Below are 17433 nucleotides of genomic sequence, written 5' to 3' on the forward strand. Positions count from 1 at the left end.
CATGTCCATCAATTCTGAGTTGGACATGGCTTTGTAAGTCAGGCAGAGATCACCTCTGAGTAAGCGATATGCCACTGAGTACAGCTGGAGTTTTTCTAGTCGGGCTGCATAGGACATATGTTTGAGACCAGTAATCCTCTTGGTGAGGTACTTTTGTGGTCTTTCCAGCTGTTGGAAGTGTCTTGTGAGGTACATCCCAAATGGGGCATCGTACTCTATGATGGGTCTGATGAGTGACGAGTAGAGGGGCACTATAACCTCTTTATTTCTAGATGCGAACCCTTTAGTAATTAGATGGGCTACACAGAAGGATTTCTTAACTACTTTGGCAATATGATTGTCAAAGGAGAGATTACTATCTACCTGGGTCCCCAGATCTCTTATTACCTGTTCTGTATTAAGGGGCTGCCACCTATGTGGTAATTCATGGGTGTTTTATTTTTCCCAAACGGGATGACTATGCATTTTTTGGCATTTAGCTTGAGACCATGACTTTGACACCAGGTGTCCGTCTCAGTAAGGCCCTTTTGGAGAATGTCTGTGTCAGCCGGTGAGTCAATTATGCTCCCAGTTTGCAGTCATCAGTGAACTTGGTTAGCCATAGTCCTCCTGTGTTTGCCTGTACTTCTGAGAAGTATATGCCGAACAGTAGCGGTCCCAGGACCGAGCCTTGTGGGACACCACTTGTGACTAGTTTAGAGTCGGACCTGGAGCCCGCTATTCTTACCGTGTGAGTTCTGTCTGTAAGCCAGTTGGTAACCCATCTCGTGACGTAGGGGTTTATGTTCAGGCTGGTGAGTTTTTCTATAATTCCCGAGTGGGGAATGGTGTCAAAAGCCTTGGCGAGGTCAAGATAGGCTGTGTGAACTACTTTCCCCTCATCTATGGCCTTGGTGACTGTCTCGAAGAAGTCAACCAGGTTTAGTAGGCATGATCTGCCCTTAAAGCCGAACTGGGTCGGGTCAAGTGTTTGGAGGTTCCCCATGTCTTTGTTAATGAGTTCCATGATGATGCGCTCCATAGCCTTGCATACCAGGCTAGTCAGGTTTATGGGGCGATAGTTACCAGGGTCAGTTGTTGCCCCTCCTTTGTGGAGTGGAATAACCATTGCTGTGTGCCATTCTATGGGCACGTAGCCTGTGGAGAGGCTGAGGATGAACAGTGTGTTTAGGTGGGGGGTTAGTTCGTTCTGTAGTTCGTGTAAGACGCAGCCTGGGACACCATCTGGCCCCATTGACGCTGTGCTTTTGGCTTTTGAAAGGGCTGTTTTCACCTGAGCGTCTTTGATTTCCGGGACACTACACTTTTCCGGTATTGTTGTGGGCCCTTTTGGGGGTGAGAGGAGGGTGAAGTTTGCACTGAATCTATCTGCCAGGATGTTGGCAATATCAGTGAGTTCAGTATATTTTGTGCTATTTTGCACTAGCTCACAGCATATCTGTGAGTTGCCCCTTAAATTCTTGACATAGCTAAAGAAGGCTTTGTGGTTATCTTTCGAATCCTTCGCTATTTTTCTTTCGAAGTTAGCTTTGGAGGATTTTATGAGAGACCTTAGTTTCTTAATGATACTGATCAGGGATGTCTTTCCTTCTTGGATTTGCTTTTTTTCTGAACTAGTTTCCTCCTTCTATTGTATAGCCTGTTTATGGCAAGGATCCACCAGACTAGTTTCCTTCTCTTAGGGGAGTGAGTTTTGGTTTTGCTAGGGATGGCACGATCCATGCATCCTTGTAGGTGCTCATAAAGTGCATTTGTAAAGGTTTCTGCATCTTGGGCAGCGTTATCCTTTAGTGTGGGGGCTGTGAAACTTACCACCTCTGTCTTAAGTAAGGTGAAGTTTGCTTTAGAAAAGTTTTTTACTGTGGTTTCCTTGGCTGGGGGTGGTGGTGGGGTGTGGACATCCAGAGTGATTAGTTTATGGTCTGATCTAACCAGTGATGGGTTGACCTCTGGTGTGGAACACCTGTCGCCCATGTTGGTGATGACCAGGTCCAATATGTTTTCACCTCTGGTAGGGGAGTTCACCAGCTGATCCAGGGCGTTTGAGTTGATAAATTTCAGGAAGCACTGGACCTGGGGATTTGTACTTGAGTAGTTTCCCCAGTTAACGGTAGGGTAATTGAAATCACCCAATATCAGGGTGCTTGGTAGGACCTTCATGTTTTCCAGTGTCTCCAGAAAGGCGGAGTGGTGGTCCTGAGTCATGGAGGGTGATCTGTAGCAGGCCACAATTTGCATTACAGATCTGCTTGATGTTAGTTGCACATGGATGATCTCGGAGGTATCATGCTGCGCCACTAACCTGGAGGTGTAGGTATCCTTGATGAATATGGATACACCCCCTCCTTTTGTGTTTCGGTCCATGTTCTGTGGCCGAAATGTGTGGTATGAGTTGTAGCCCAGTAGTGCTGGAGTGCTCTGTGGAGCTTTGAACCAGGTTTCAGTTACTGCACAGATGTCGACGTTTTCCATACTGAGGAGTGCTTCGAGCGCATGCATTTTGAGATTTAAACTCCTAGTGTTGAGTAGCATAACCCTCATTTTTTTTATTTGTGCTGTTTACAGAGGTGGGTTTGACTTTTGAGCCTTGCCTAAAAAAAGGCACTATGGGGGCAGCAAGAGCCTTGGCCAGTATTCGAAAGCCCAGGGGTGACAGATGCAAGCCGTCTCTTGCAAAGCAACGAGGCCTGTCGAGCATTTCGTTCCAGGCTGACAGACAGTGGATCCCCTTTGAATGACACCAGAAGCTTAGGTAATTGATGAAAGTGATATTTTTTTTCTTTATACTGCGGTACCATTCTTGGTGAGGGCAGGATGCTACTCAAGGTTAGGGTCATACCCACCTGGGCTACATGATTAGAGAGCTCTTCCAGGTCTCTTTTCATGTAGTCCAGGGAGGTATGTCTCAGGTCATTCACACCAACATGAACAATGACAGAGTCATATTTGTACTTGTTCTGAAGTGACCTGAGTGCTTGTGTTATGTGGCGGATTCTGGCTCCCGACAGGCAGCTAACAGTAACCTTCTCCTTGTCTAGCCTAGTGAGTGGGACGTCAGTGTGCCTGACTGTAGAGTCACCTATTACTAGTGTGTTAGGTATGTTATTTCGCCTTAAGGGCTGTGATTGTGTGGCACACTGATTTTATGTTTTATGTCTTGTCTGGTTTGTGATGTGAGGTGCAGGTTTTTTTGGGTGTCTGCTTTGGAGGTCTGTGATGCTTTTGCAGGTTATTTAGAGCCTCCGAGCATGATTTTGTGTATTTATGTGTATTTTTTGTCAGTGCTGGTTTAGTTTGTCTATGTGAGGCTGGATGTGTGGTGCAAGTGTTAACCTTCGCCTCATGACTGCTTGTTCCAGTCTTGGGTGGAGAGAGCTTAGCCTCCAATTTAGCTATATAATTGCATCTCTCGCATATGTTGTTTTGTGGTAGGAGGAGAGGGTTGCCTGTGTACATGAGGCAGTTGTAACATTCATCATGCGTTCACGATTTGTCAGAACAAACTAACAAAGGAGCCTGACAATTCAAAATTCTGAAAATCAAAGTTGCAGAACTATATACTTTCCTCCCACATCTATTAATAATTTTCCATCCTTATCAGAAACAGTAAGATTGGAATTAACTAAGTGCTTAGCAACAGTGGGATCAGCTAAAGCTATAGCTGCTGCGTCAGGTTTGGGAAAAGTGTACACAAATTTAAGAGAGTGAGGACCTTTGACAACCTAACTGTCTTTTTAGGGGCAGCTAGCTATCAGGAATATTGAAGGTGATAACACACACATTCTCTAAAGCAGATAGAAGAGGAGGAATGGGTGAAGGTTCTAGAAAATCTTTCTTTAACAACTCATGGGATTTTCTGAGGGACTGAGAAATCTCAGTGTTCCCTCTCTGAAAACACTGACACATTCTAGTATTAGTCTCAGTGGAAGAGAAACCCCTCACACGGAGAATCAGATACTGATTTCTCCTCTAAGTTTAAATAAAAAATATGTGTATCCTTTTCTGCATCTTCCTCTTCAGATTCAGAATCTTGAATCTCTTCAGGAAAAGAGGAATCTCTCTCTTTTACCAGAAACTAGGTTACAAGAAGGATCAATAGCCTGAATTAAACCCTGAGCCAAACTTGGTACACTACTCTTATCCAAAGAAATTTGGAGAGGAGTGTTTTTCTGTTTCTTTTTGACAGGAAACATGGGGCCAGCTGTGTTACTAGTCTAATGGACACTGCATTCTGACACAGCAGAGGAACATTCTCTGTTCCCTCCCCCAGGGCTGACAAGAGTGTCTCTCCCTTGCCCACGGAGGGGATCCCAAAAGTCACAGAAGACATGGCTAACCCCCAGTCCATAGTGGCTGTAGGCGCTACGCCAAGGGAATCTGAGGTAAAGATGAGTGGTCTGAGGTACAACAAATGGCCACAGTAGAGTCAACCACCTGAGGCTCAGGCAAATTGAAGCCTGCTGTGCTGAGGAAGACACTTAGCTTAACTTTTTTTCTTTTTGTGGCTCGAGGAAGGACCGGTAGACTGTTCAATGGTGAATCTGAAAATGCTGCCTCTTTGAGGAAGACAAGTAGCACAGCCAGTAAACACTACCAGTCCACAAAAGTTATTTTGACAGAAAAAAAAAACAATAAAAAGCACTTTAAATCAAAATACCAGGCCCACAAAAGAAAAAATAAACACATTTTCTCCACAGAAAAAATGTTTTCAATTACTTTACACTTCTTTTAAATTATCAGAAAAAAAACAAGCGCTCATTTAAATGTACATTACAGTCTCAAGACAGTCTGTTAAAACACAGAAATAACCTTCTTGAAGAGGAAAGTAATAAAACATCAACAAAATAAAGAAATGTGAGTTTTTCCCCAAAAGGACTTTATCTGCCCAGGAAAAGAAAGGAAAGCACAGGCCAATCGGTCCTCAGAGAGGGAAAAGAGAAGCACAAGCCGACCATCAATCCTCGAAAGATTTAGAGGAGTATACTCATCAATGGCAGTAAAGAGTTGAAGGGCTTTGCACCCAGACTTGTCTTTTAATCAGCTCAGTTCGAGCTGGCTGACAGTTTGGGCACATGGAAGGTGCCCTGAAGCTTTGGAAGCTGGACAGCTGTTATATCTTTGGTAGGATATAACCCATATAGCTAAGGTTACTTTAGCAGTGATCAGTATGATGAACATTATGCTATTCTTTCATTTGTGTCAAGAATACATGCATTTTATAGGTAGTTTATAGCCAGTTACTAGGCTTGCAGTACAGGGGACCATTGAGAAGCTTAGCCCAAATTCCTAGTTATCGCCCCAAGCACTGTTTGGTTATATTAGATGCTCCAGGTAACACAGCAGGCAAATGAGGGTGGAGGGAATCAAACTTTCTTCCACAGGAAACACAGCTTACAGCCTTAACCATCTGCCAGGCACATTTGAGAAGGGTAATTTACCTATCACATCTATCCTTCCCTGTAAGGTATCCTGTCTCAAAGAAATGAACAGAATGTGCACCAATGAGCAATATAAAAGTGACCCAAATATATATCTAAGTCAGTGGACTCCTATGAAAGCCCACACAGGTCTATGAGGAAGGAAGCCATATGTAAACTCTTGCCCCTTCACAGGAAATTCAGACCAGAAAAGACTCTGATAAAGTGAGATGTATAACTAAAATTTTGTGATTTACTGATTACAAGTATTGCTCTCTGAAGATCTGCTGCTAGAGCAAATCATACACACACACACACACACACACACACACACACACACACAAATGTATTTTCCTTTCTTTTAAATATATTTTTAATAGCAATAAAATGTTTGAGAGGGAAGGGTTGGAGGAACATGCAGCATGCCAAATGAGTACCTTGCTTTGCCTTTAAGCCAACTGTAATGTAATCCACTGGTTCAGCAAACACTTTTTTTGAGTTAAAGGAACATTCACACATCTTCATCTCATATTCTCTTTATCAGATCATGTTCTAACTTACAGTATCCTTCTTAAAACTGCTGATATCGCAACTCTTGAAGCAGCATCTTTAACATTATAAGCACATTTCAGTGAGTATGCATTTCTGTCTTGTCTATGGCTGTAATTAATTTATGTGTTGGGTGTGTGACATTATAGTTAAGAATTTATTTAAAATTTTCTTAAATTTGGTTTAAGATTAAGCTTATATAGGAAACGATTTGAGCCAAATAATTTAAGGCTCTAAACCCTAAGGTACTAGATGTGTTAACTAGATAAAAAAGTTAACTTGAAACTGTGTCTAATGGGAATGAAGCCAAGTGAGATGTTTTCTTACTACACCTAGAGGTCGACAAAGATACAGTTGCAGGACGAGCATTATATGCATTATATAAATGTAGTCAATTTAAGGGAAATTAATAGAACCTCGCAACATTTTTTTTTTAGTTTATTCATTTACACAACAATTAATTAACAATTTCATGAAACTATGTACAGACTATTTACAAAGTACATAAAATTCAAAACATTTCTAATATAATACATTTCTAGTTAGCTTTGTAATTTTTCCAAAGCTAATTAACCTAAGAAGTTCAGTTGTGAGTGTTCTGCCATTTCACACTGAGCTGATCGAAGGAAAGACACTGAGGAAACTCGGAGCTATAATATATAACATTAAGTATCCTGTTTTTTGTTTATTTTGTTCTTTATTTCTTTGTTATTTATAGCACTTTGTGTACTGTGTATTTTTCTAGCTAGTTTCACTGTGTGTGAGGTATTAACTGGAAATTGTTCACTTTTATTAAGCATCTGTTGGGTTGCTTGTTTCTGATAACTTGTTGCAGTTAAACTCTTTTTTCTAGAGGCTCCTTTAGCTGTTTAAAACTTTCATTTAAAGGCTCACTGCTGCTTTTCAGCTGTGAGAAACATTTCTGCAGTTTGTTTCTCACCCTCCCTCACTGTTGGTATAGTGTTTTTATAGCTGGTGGCTTTGCAGTTGCCCACCCCTAGTGTAAATTTGATCTGGGACTCTCCTCCCAGTCTAGTGTCATTACCTCATTCTACCCAGTACAGGGAGAACATTTGAGAAGGCCAATCAGCTTAGTTTCTGCTACTCCTTCCTCTCTTTCCTTTCTCTCTTTCCACTTAAAACAAAACAAAAAAAAAAAAAAAAAAACAAACAAAAAAAAAGTATCTGCTTTTACTGTATTTTTGTTTCTTCCTACTTTATTTTGCTTTTGCGTCATCTTAAAAGTACTCAATTGCATTTATTACTGCTTGGTGTAACTCATTCTAAGTCTTTTGGATTAAGCACTTGGGCTTCAGACCAGTTGTTTTACATTACGAAGGTTTGTGGCCTGCACTGTGGTGGCAGGACAGGTAGCTTACATCCTTCTAAGTTGGGAACTGCTGATTGAGGGCTCAGTGTCTGTTATTCTAAAAGTGTATTAGTTCTGGTTTAAGCACTTGGGCTTCAGGCCAGTTATTTTACATTAAGAGGGTTCGTGGTCTGCACTCTTGTGGGAGGAGAGTCTGGACTCTGCCCTTCTGAGCTGGGAATTTCTGGTTAAAGTCTTACAGTGCCTGCATATTTGAACTGCTTCTTACTGAAATTGGTACACCTTGTTTGCTGTAGCATAGACTAGATCCAGGCCTGCTGAATCTAGCTTTGTTTGTTTGCTTGTTGTTTTGTTTGCTTGTTATTTCCCTGAAATGCTAATTCCACCAAAAACGCGGCTTTTCAGTGCTTCTGTGGATCCCTAGTGATATCTGCATTGCTTACTGTACTTATTTCCTTGTTTCACTTGAAAGAAAATTACTGTTTGTCGGTTTTGCATTTAAGTTACCTGGCACTTGCTCACTAAGTCAGCACTAAAAAATTAAAAGCACTACACCCTCACAAACTCCCCTTGAGTACCTTGCTCCCCATTGGCCCTTTTTTTCAATTATAAAGGAACTCCCAATACTATTCTAGCACGTTCAAAGGTCAGTTGTCAATCTCCTCTCCGGTCCAGCTGGTGAATCTGGAAATCTTGAGGCATTGTTACAACTGCCTCATGTACACAGACAACCCTCTCCTCCTCCCAACAAATTCCAACACATGTGAGAGATGCAACCATATAGCCAAACTGGAGGCTAAGCTCTCTCAACTCAGTACTGGCGTAACCAGTCAGGAGGAGAAGGAAACCACACTCACTACAATTCCAGTCTCACATAGACCTACCACGACAGCAAACCAAACACATAAACACACAAAAACATACTTGGAGGCTCTAAATAAAAATCTGCCTAAGCAGCAGAGACCTCCAAAGCAGACACCCAAGCAACCACTACCCCAAAACAAAACACGTGCAACACATAGCTCACAAAGCCAGTGTGCCGAACAGTCACAGCCCTTAAGGCTAAACAACACACCTGATACACTTGTAATAGGTGGCTCTATAGTCAGGCACACTGACGTCTCGCTCACCAGGCTGAACAAGGAGGTGGTCACGGTGAGCTGCCTGTCGGGCGCTAGGATCCGCCACATAACACAAGCACTCAGGTCACTCCAAGGCAAGTACAAATATGACTCAGTCATTGTCCATGCTGGTGTGAATGACCAGAGACGTACCTCCCTGGACTACATGAAAAGAGACATAGAGGAGCTCTCTGAGCATGTAGCCCAGGCCAGTATGACTCTGACCTTGAGTAGCATCTTACCCTCACCAAGAATGATGCCACAATATGAAGACAAGATGATCAATTTCAACAATTGGCTTAAGTATTGGTGTCATTCAAAGGGGATCCAATACCTGTCAGCCTGGGATGACATGCTCGACAAGCCACGATGCTTCACTAGGGATGGCTTGCACCTGTCACCCCTGGGCTTTCGGATATTGGCAAAGGCTCTTGCTACCCCCATAGTGCCTTTTTTAGGCAAGCTCAAAAGACAAACCCACCTCCATAGGTATCACAAGGGATAAGAAACTAAGAGTAATGCTACTCAACGCCAGAAGTCTAAACCTCAAGATGCACGCACTCAAAACTCTCCTTAGCATGGAGAACACTGATATCTGTGCAGTAACAGAAACCTGGTTCAAGGCTCCCGAGAGCACCCCAGCACTACCAGGTTATACCCCATACCATGCTTTTCGGCCCCAAAACTTGGACCGAACCACAAAATGAGGGGGAGTATCAATATTCGTCAAAGATACCCAGACCTCCAGGTTGGTGGCACAGCACGAAGCATCAGAGACTATCCATGTGCAACTAACAGTGGGTAAAACTGCCTTCCAGTTTATAGCCTGCTACAGACCACCCTCCCAAACCCAGGAACCCCACTCGGCCTTCCTGAAAACACTGGAAAATATGAAGGTCTCTCCAAACACTATTATATATTATATTGGGCGACTTCAACTACCCAAACACAGACTGGGAGCATTACTCTAGCTCCAACACCCTAGCCCAAAGGTTCCAAGAATTTATAAACTCAAATGCTATGGAACAACTTGTTACCACTCCCACAAGAGGGGAAAACATACTGGACCTGATCATCACCAACATGGGGACTCTATGCTCCAGACCAGAAGTGTATCCCTCACTGGTAAGATCAGACCATAAACTAATCTCACTGGATATTCACATCCCGACCCCACCCCCTGCCCAGAAAACCACAGTGAAAAACTTCTCTAAAGCAAATTTCACACTCCTCAAAACCGAGGTGGAATCCTTCAAAGCCCCCGGGCCTGTGGAAAATACGGCCCAGACCGCAGAATCCTTTATAAACGCATTCTATGAACACCTTCAGGAATGCATGGATCATGCAATCCCAAATAAAACCAAGACCCAATCCTCCAAAGGCAGACCGTCCTGTCTGGTGGACCCCAGCCATAAACAAACTATACAATAGAAGGAGGAAGCTACTACATGATAGAGCAAAATCCCAAAAAGGGAAGGCATCTCTGATCAGTATTAGCAAAAAACTACGGGCACTCATAAAATCGTCTAAGGCCAGCTTCGAGAGAAAAATTGCACAGGACACTAAGGATAATCACAAGGCTTTCTTTAGTTATGTTAGGAACCTGGGTGGGAATTCCCAGATATGCTCAGAATTAGTCCAAAATGACAAAAAATACACCGAACCCACAGACATTGCCAACATCCTAGCTGACAGGTTCAGCGCAAACTTCTCCCCCCCTCCCCACCAAAAGGGCAAATATCTATCCCAGCAGAGTGCTGCCCCCCTGACATCTCAGATGCTCAGGTAAGAGCCGCCCTCTCCAAAGCAAAAAACACAGCATCAATGGGACCAGACGGTGTCACGGGCTGCGTCCTACATGAACTCCAAGAAGAGCTAAACCCAAACATAAAACTACTGTTCGATCTCAGCCTTACTACAGGAGATGTACCCAAAGAGTGGCATACAGCAACAGTGGTCCCTCTCCACAAAGGTGGTGCCTCAACGGATCCTGGAAACTATCGCCCCATAAGCCTGACTAGCTTGGTCTGCAAAGCTATGGAAAGGATCATCATGGACCTCATAAATAAAGATATTGGGGACCTACAGACACTGGATCCTACCGAGTTCGGCTTTGTTAAGGGCAGATCCTGCCTCTTAAACCTGGTCAATTTCTTTGAAACAGTCACCAAGGCCATTGACGAGGGGAAGGTGGTCCACACAGCCTACCTGGACCTCGCAAAAGCCTTCGATACAATATCCCACTCGGGCATTATAGATAAGCTCACCAGCTTAAATATAAACCCCTATGTCACTAGATGGGTTGCAAACTGGCTCAAGGACAGAACCCACATGGTTAGAATTGCTGGAGCCATGTCAGACTCCAAACCAGTTACAAGTGGCGTCCCACAAGGCTCAGTCCTGGGACCTCTGTTGTTCGGTATATATTTCTCAGAGGTACAGGCCAACACGGAAGGACTGTGGCTGACCAAGTTCGCAGATGACTGCAAACTGGGCGCCATAATCAACTCTCCAGCCGACACAAGCATCCTCCAAAAAGGCCTCATAGAAACAGACAACTGGTGCCAGAGCCATGACCTCAAGCTAAACGCCAAAAAGTGTATAGTCATCCCCTTTGGCAAAAACAAAGTGCCCACAAATTACCACATAGGTGGTAATCCATTAAGTACAGAAGAAGTAATTAGGGACCTGGGGTTCCAAGTTGATAGCAATCTCTCATTTGACAACCACGTGGCCAAAGTGGTTAGAAAAACATTTTATATAGTCCACCTAATCATGAAGGGATTCACATCTAGATCAGGGGAGGTCATCGTGCCTCTTTACTCATCCCTCATCAGGCCCATAATTGAGTACAATGCCCCTTTTGGGATGTACCTTACCAGACACCTGCAGCAACTGGAAAGACCCCAAAAGTACCTCACCAAGAGGATAAAAGGGCTCAAACAGATGCCATATGCTGCCCGGTTAAAGAAACTCGAGCTCTACTCAGTGGCATACCGCCTGCTCAGAGGCGATCTGTGCCTGACGTATAAAGCCATGTCCAACCCGGAATTAATGGACATGCTGCACCTCAGAAAATCCAAATCCCATCAAGCTACGCGCTCAAGAGACTTGAACCTCAGCACTGAAATAAATAGGACATGCTGGAGGGACAGATTCATAACCCAGAGGCTCTCTTCCCTCTGGAATAAAATCCCAGTCCAGGTTAGGCAGAGTCCCTCATTGACTCTCTTCAAGAGGAATCTTGATGAGTGGATGGGAGATCGTAGGTTTACCCCGGGTATCACTTCTGTGTCACTGTTAGACAGAGGCACAGTATGCTAACCTCGAAAAAGGGCATAGCAAAATTAATTTAAAATGGGTGGCGAAAGCCAAACACACTCTGGCTAGGCTTATAAATGCCCTAGGGCAGATAGCCTAATATGAACCTATGAATAATTTATGCGTCACATTTTTAGTTCTCATTCTTATAGTAAATATTTCTTTATTACATACTGAATTTGCTAAACAGATAAATTCATTATTGAATGAGATAGTAGTCTTCGTTTTCCAATTTTTTGCAATGCTTTTTCTAGCTATTACTAAAATACTCCAAAGAAGGTGTTTGTGATACTGTAATCATTTCAGGTATATGTGCATTAAATAATATAAGAGAATCTGAGATGTTACACTTAACCGACCATAATGCTCTACAAAAGTTTCTGAAGTCAGTCCAAAATGGAAGAACTATTTTACAACCAACTGTCATATGTTGCCAATCAGCATTAAGGTCTATCTCACATCTCCAATCTTTTGTGTTATCTAATTTATATACAGCTGCTATCTTTTGAGGTATGAGAAAATTTCTATGCATAAATTTCCATATAAATATTTTCCATTATGGGAAAGATGCTGTTTTCGCTGCTGAATTCAATATTAGTTTTTTATTATCTAAAATTCTTCTTTATTAATTTTAGTTGAATATGACCAAAATTAGATGTCAGATAAAGCAAATTCAGTTCTTAGGATTTTGTAAATTATTGATAATGAAAAAATATTAGATGATTTGTTATTGATATTAGATAGAAGGTTTAGAATTTTGGGAATCTGAGTATTTTATATTTTGAATGTTACTTTGATTTTTATCTTGTATAAATTCTTTACTTTTGCAAGTCTAACCAACTATTATTTTCTATGCTATATTTTGCAATTAAATAATCTGCAGAATGTATTTTGTTTCCTGACAAGAACTGATGCCAATTTATAAGCCCATTCTCCTTCAAATCTATCATTTTTTGGTATTAAAAGATATCAGACATCTACTCGTGTAAGCTATTGGCCTAGCAACATTTTTTTGATGCTGGAGACCAAGAATAAGGATAATGACTGACAACATTCAACACATCATTAAAGTAATGCAAAGTGGTAGGACCATGTGTCTTTTATCTGGAAGCCTTATAATTTCCTCAGAAATGAGGGATTGCAGTTAAGTCATTCAAAATATTCTCCCATGAAAATTAAAATTTCCATAAAGGAAATATTGTCTGCTGGGAAGGATATTCATCTCTAGAATATTGAGAGGAAGAACGACTGCTTCAAACAGAAAGCAGAACAGGAGTTAAGAAAGAGAGTTCTTTTACATATCCCATTGCCTTCTTAAACCTTTGCAGGTACTTGTGAAGATGTGCATATCTCAGTGTTTTTTTAACAAACTGACATCAGTCTAATGAAGGTACTGATGTAGGTTCATATTATCTTAATGCCATTTACAATGGTGTTAATGACATCTTACTTTGAGAAAACAACTGAAAAGCTCTAGGTTCATCTTCCACTGAAATCCCTTAATCGGTTATGATTACATGGTACACCAATGTAGGCGCTGACAAAGTTACTGCTGAGGATATACTGTTTGGCAGCACCAGGGTCAGTGAAGAAAATTCTTGAAGGTCATTAGCAATCTCTTCTACTGACTATTCTCTACCTAATTTCACATAATCACTTCTCTAATAAATATCCTTAGACCACCTTGAGTGTAGGATCAATAAAAAGTCATCCTCAGAGCAGTAAAACAAACTGTGGTATAGCCCATCATGCCATCATGACCACAGAAAATAGTCTGGCTAAAGATTCCTGAAGAAAAATATATGATTAGTATGCATGAGTCACTATGCAGGCAAACTTACTTTGCTGTCAATGTTAGATGTGAAGCACCTGAAGCAGTGAGAATAAATGAACAAGAGTCCTAGCAATGCTGACTTTATACAGAAGCTTTGTGCACATACCAAATACTGCAAGGAAGAGAGCTGTAGACCCAGTGTGGACAAGTACTAGGGTGCTGGACTAGTAATATGAAGGATGGAAGAGGGACAGAGGGGAAAAATAATGCAGAGCATGATGACATGTTCATTTACACCACATAACAGCTCATTAGCCTTCCTTCTCTTCCTGCTGTGCTAGTTTTGTTCAATGTTAAGCCTGTATAAATGTGTACAAATAAGTCTGTACTGCAGCTTCTTTGCCATAATGCCTGCTGTGAGTCTGTGTGTGACACAATATTATGCTTAGACCTCAAGTGCCATTTTTGTTTTTATTTTTCAAGCTCACTTATTATCTGTGGGCATTACAATTCATATTTTTACCCTCAGCAACTTGCTTTTCTACCAAACTACTAAACTAAAACATGTGGCTCCAAATGCTTTAGGTTGGTATCAACTGACAAACCACTTGATAATATTAAATACAGTCAAAGGTCTAATAGCATTAAAGAGGCATCACAAACTTTTATTTATTTGAGTTCTTTGTTAAATAATGTTGTAATTGCTAAATTGTACTAGGAACTTTTCTCCCCGGGTCTCCACTGAAAATTGACTACTAGCCCAGCCAGACTTCTACAGTAAACAAATGTTAAATAAATAAAATAGTCAAAAGTCGAACAATATTAAAGAGACATCACAGACTGAATATAATTTGTATCAACTATGGTTTTATAGTGGACTTACACCACCTTAAATTGGGCCAGGAATTAACGTATACAGTTTGGTATATGTTATGAATACTGCCACAGTAATCATGATCTTGCAGGTTTGTGTTCCACTTGAGTCTTAAATAAACTCATGGCAAGAAAGAAGATAAAACTACTGCCTATTTTTTTTAGTTATTGGGGCCTGAATGATGATATGACAGGGGTTAAAGGTATATATGTCATACCTGAGTGGTACTAACACCAGCTGATGAAAGTTCTGATTATATTTACTACAATGGCTCTGACTGGAATTATATGGCCACTTCTCTGTCTGCAATTTGAAACTATTGCACATATAGAAAACCAGTAATCAACTTCATGACAATGGCATTTCAAGTGGTAAACTAAAACAACAACAACAAAAAGTCTATGAATAAAATGTGTCGAAATGAATCACAGAACATCAAAACCAACAGAAAATGCACCAAGAATACAACTGAAACGGTTTATACACTAACCTGCATGCTCGGACTAGTACTTTCTGTTGATGCTGGAGAACTAGGACTATCGTTTTCCACATCATCCAAAACAAGGGACTTTCTAACCTTTTTCACAGGAGCAGAAAGCTGGTTGTTAAAAAAAAAAAATCATTACAGTTTTGATATAGCACTTAAATTCAGTACTACCGCAAAATAGGTACACTCAAGAGATATAATAATGGAGACAACAGCACTGAGAGATAATGCAGAGTTTTAGAAATAAAACAATATCAAGACCCGAGGATAACAAAGCAAAGAATGTGGTCAGTACAATATAATGAGTGATCATTTAACACGGCACCATACCAGATGAAGTTCAGAAACGATAGGGGTACAACAGTAAAGGGATTGTGATTTATATGAGGGAATATACTTACTTATGCATCAGAATGACAATGTTACTTACAGTCTATCATACAACAGCTATTCAAAAATACCTTAAAGAAGTTATTAGAGTCTCCACTGCTGGAAAACTATTGAAAAAACTGCATTAGAAATAAGATGAAGCAACTCTCTGTAGCTAGTCTATTTGAGTTTGTGACAAAATTTACAAAAATTATAATTTAAAATAACAAAAAAATGTACAGCTTCAAATCCCTCCCAGGACCACTCTCCTGCATAAAAACTTAAGAAAAAAACGCCTTGAACTACACCAGGGAACCCAAGTTTGATTCCTGACTTGGTTGCTGAAATATCTGGAGATTGTAGGATTAGAGTAAAAGACTGATATCTAACTACCCATCTTGGGGGAAGGTTAAGGAGGCTTCCAGATGGTCAAGTGGTACCATGCAAGTGAAAGTTTGTGTACAGTGAAATGGCCAGGACCAGAGATATGGAACTGGTGAACTCACATCAGTGATAGTAGTCCTGATCAGCATGTGGGAAAAGCCCATACATGCACAGGAAGTGGCAGGATGGCACAGTAGTGATGTGGGTACCCATGTCAGCCACCAAGGGCAGGGTTTATGACCTTACTTAGAAAGCCTGCATTGCCAAGATGCTGGGAAGTAAACACTTCCATGACTCCCTGGATGACACCGTCTCCAGGTGTCTCTTGGTCTCATACCATGAACTCCCCAGTGGTGATTGAACAAAAGGAGTAAGCTTGATGATCAGCATACATGGAGGCAAAAATAACCTGGGGAAAAAAGTAAGAAAATGTAGGAATAGTGAACAGCATAAAACCTCTGCTAAAGATGGCAAAAAATTTACTTTTGCAATGTACTACATATGTATCTGCATATAAAATATGTACATGTGCAGCAGATTAAATTTTATTTCTGCTAAACAATTTAGTGCAGAGACAAGAAAATGTTTACCACAATGTTAGATATGAATGGGCTGCTCCATTCTCTTCAACAAGAACACCACCACCACAGATTTTTAGACAGCCCGGCATATGAAACTTTCTAGGTCACTATCCCCTCCTCTTTTAACCATAATGCTCTGCAAACCAGTTTCCTCTCCAGATCTCTGTTGCAACACACTACAGTGGATCAAAAAGCTTATGTGTAATCACCGAGAATCATGCAGATCACATCTACACTGAAGCAGAGGAAGGAGTATGGGTATGTTGATGGTAAACATGCTTAACCATCTCCAATATTATGGTGAGCATTTAACTTTCATATCTAACAAGATAAGGTTTGTGTATATCAACAAGACAGAATCTGAAGCTTAACTGTCTGGGTGTTCATCTTCACTGGAACATGTATTTATTTATTTTATTTATTTATTGCCATTTGTTAACCGGGTTAGTCCAACTGAACCAGGGGCCCAAGGAGAAAAGCTCCAGATACAAGTAACAATAACACAAAAATAGTTATATTTACTAGGATATAGTGTCAAGGTGTTATAACTGTCAACCCCAAGGAAGACAAAGATCTCCAGATCACATTCAGCTTACAGTGTCGTGCAGACGGATCCAGACGTAGCCACTGCCCTTGATGGATGAGCTCTATGCATGGAAAGCAAAGATTAATTATGTTTATCCTTGCAGAATTTAATGCAGTCATCCATCTGGATAAAGTAATTTTATCAACTTTAAAGCCCCATTTCTTGTTAGAGAAAGAGATAAATAGTTGAGCCTTTCTTGAAAGATTTGGGTTTATCAGGATAAAAACTGAGCTGCCTGTGGACATTTATACATTGCAACAACTATCCATCTCTGTTACAGTAACTGAGAAAAACACAGACACATGAACAGAATGAGATTTGTCTCAGTGGCTAAAACTGGGCACAAATGATTTTTTCTTTTGCAATGACACTCTAACCTCACGGAAATTAAGGATGGAGGCTTGAAACCAAAGCTTATAATTCAGAGACTCTTCTAGTGGACGTAATGCCCACCAAAAAAATCAGGGGTATTTTACCTTTGCTGTAGCAGCTGTTTCAAAAGAAAGAAGATTCAATTTCTCTAAAACAAAGGAAAGTCCCAAGGAAGTACAGGACACATGATAGAACATCTGATCAGAAAGGTTCCTTTGACACAATATTTACAAACTTTCAGTAAGGCTATTGAAAACACGGTAAAGTT

The 17433-nt window shown here is 41.0% G+C and overlaps 1 protein-coding gene across 1 annotated transcript in view; it reads right to left on the minus strand.

Annotated features, from left to right (window-relative positions):
- The window catches only part of MYBL1 (MYB proto-oncogene like 1), a 1413299-nt gene that overhangs the window by 164785 nt on the left and 1231081 nt on the right, over positions 1-17433 (minus strand). Inside the window, exon 14 of the mRNA XM_044067371.1 lies at positions 14877-14984. Coding sequence (XP_043923306.1) covers positions 14877-14984 — 108 coding nt within the window. The remainder of the gene's footprint in view (positions 1-14876; positions 14985-17433) is intronic.

The sequence above is a fragment of the Protopterus annectens genome, chromosome 3.part1 (genome assembly GCF_019279795.1).
Source record: "Protopterus annectens isolate FY-2018-M chromosome 3.part1, PAN1.0, whole genome shotgun sequence".
NCBI classification, from domain to species: domain Eukaryota; kingdom Metazoa; phylum Chordata; order Ceratodontiformes; family Protopteridae; genus Protopterus; species Protopterus annectens.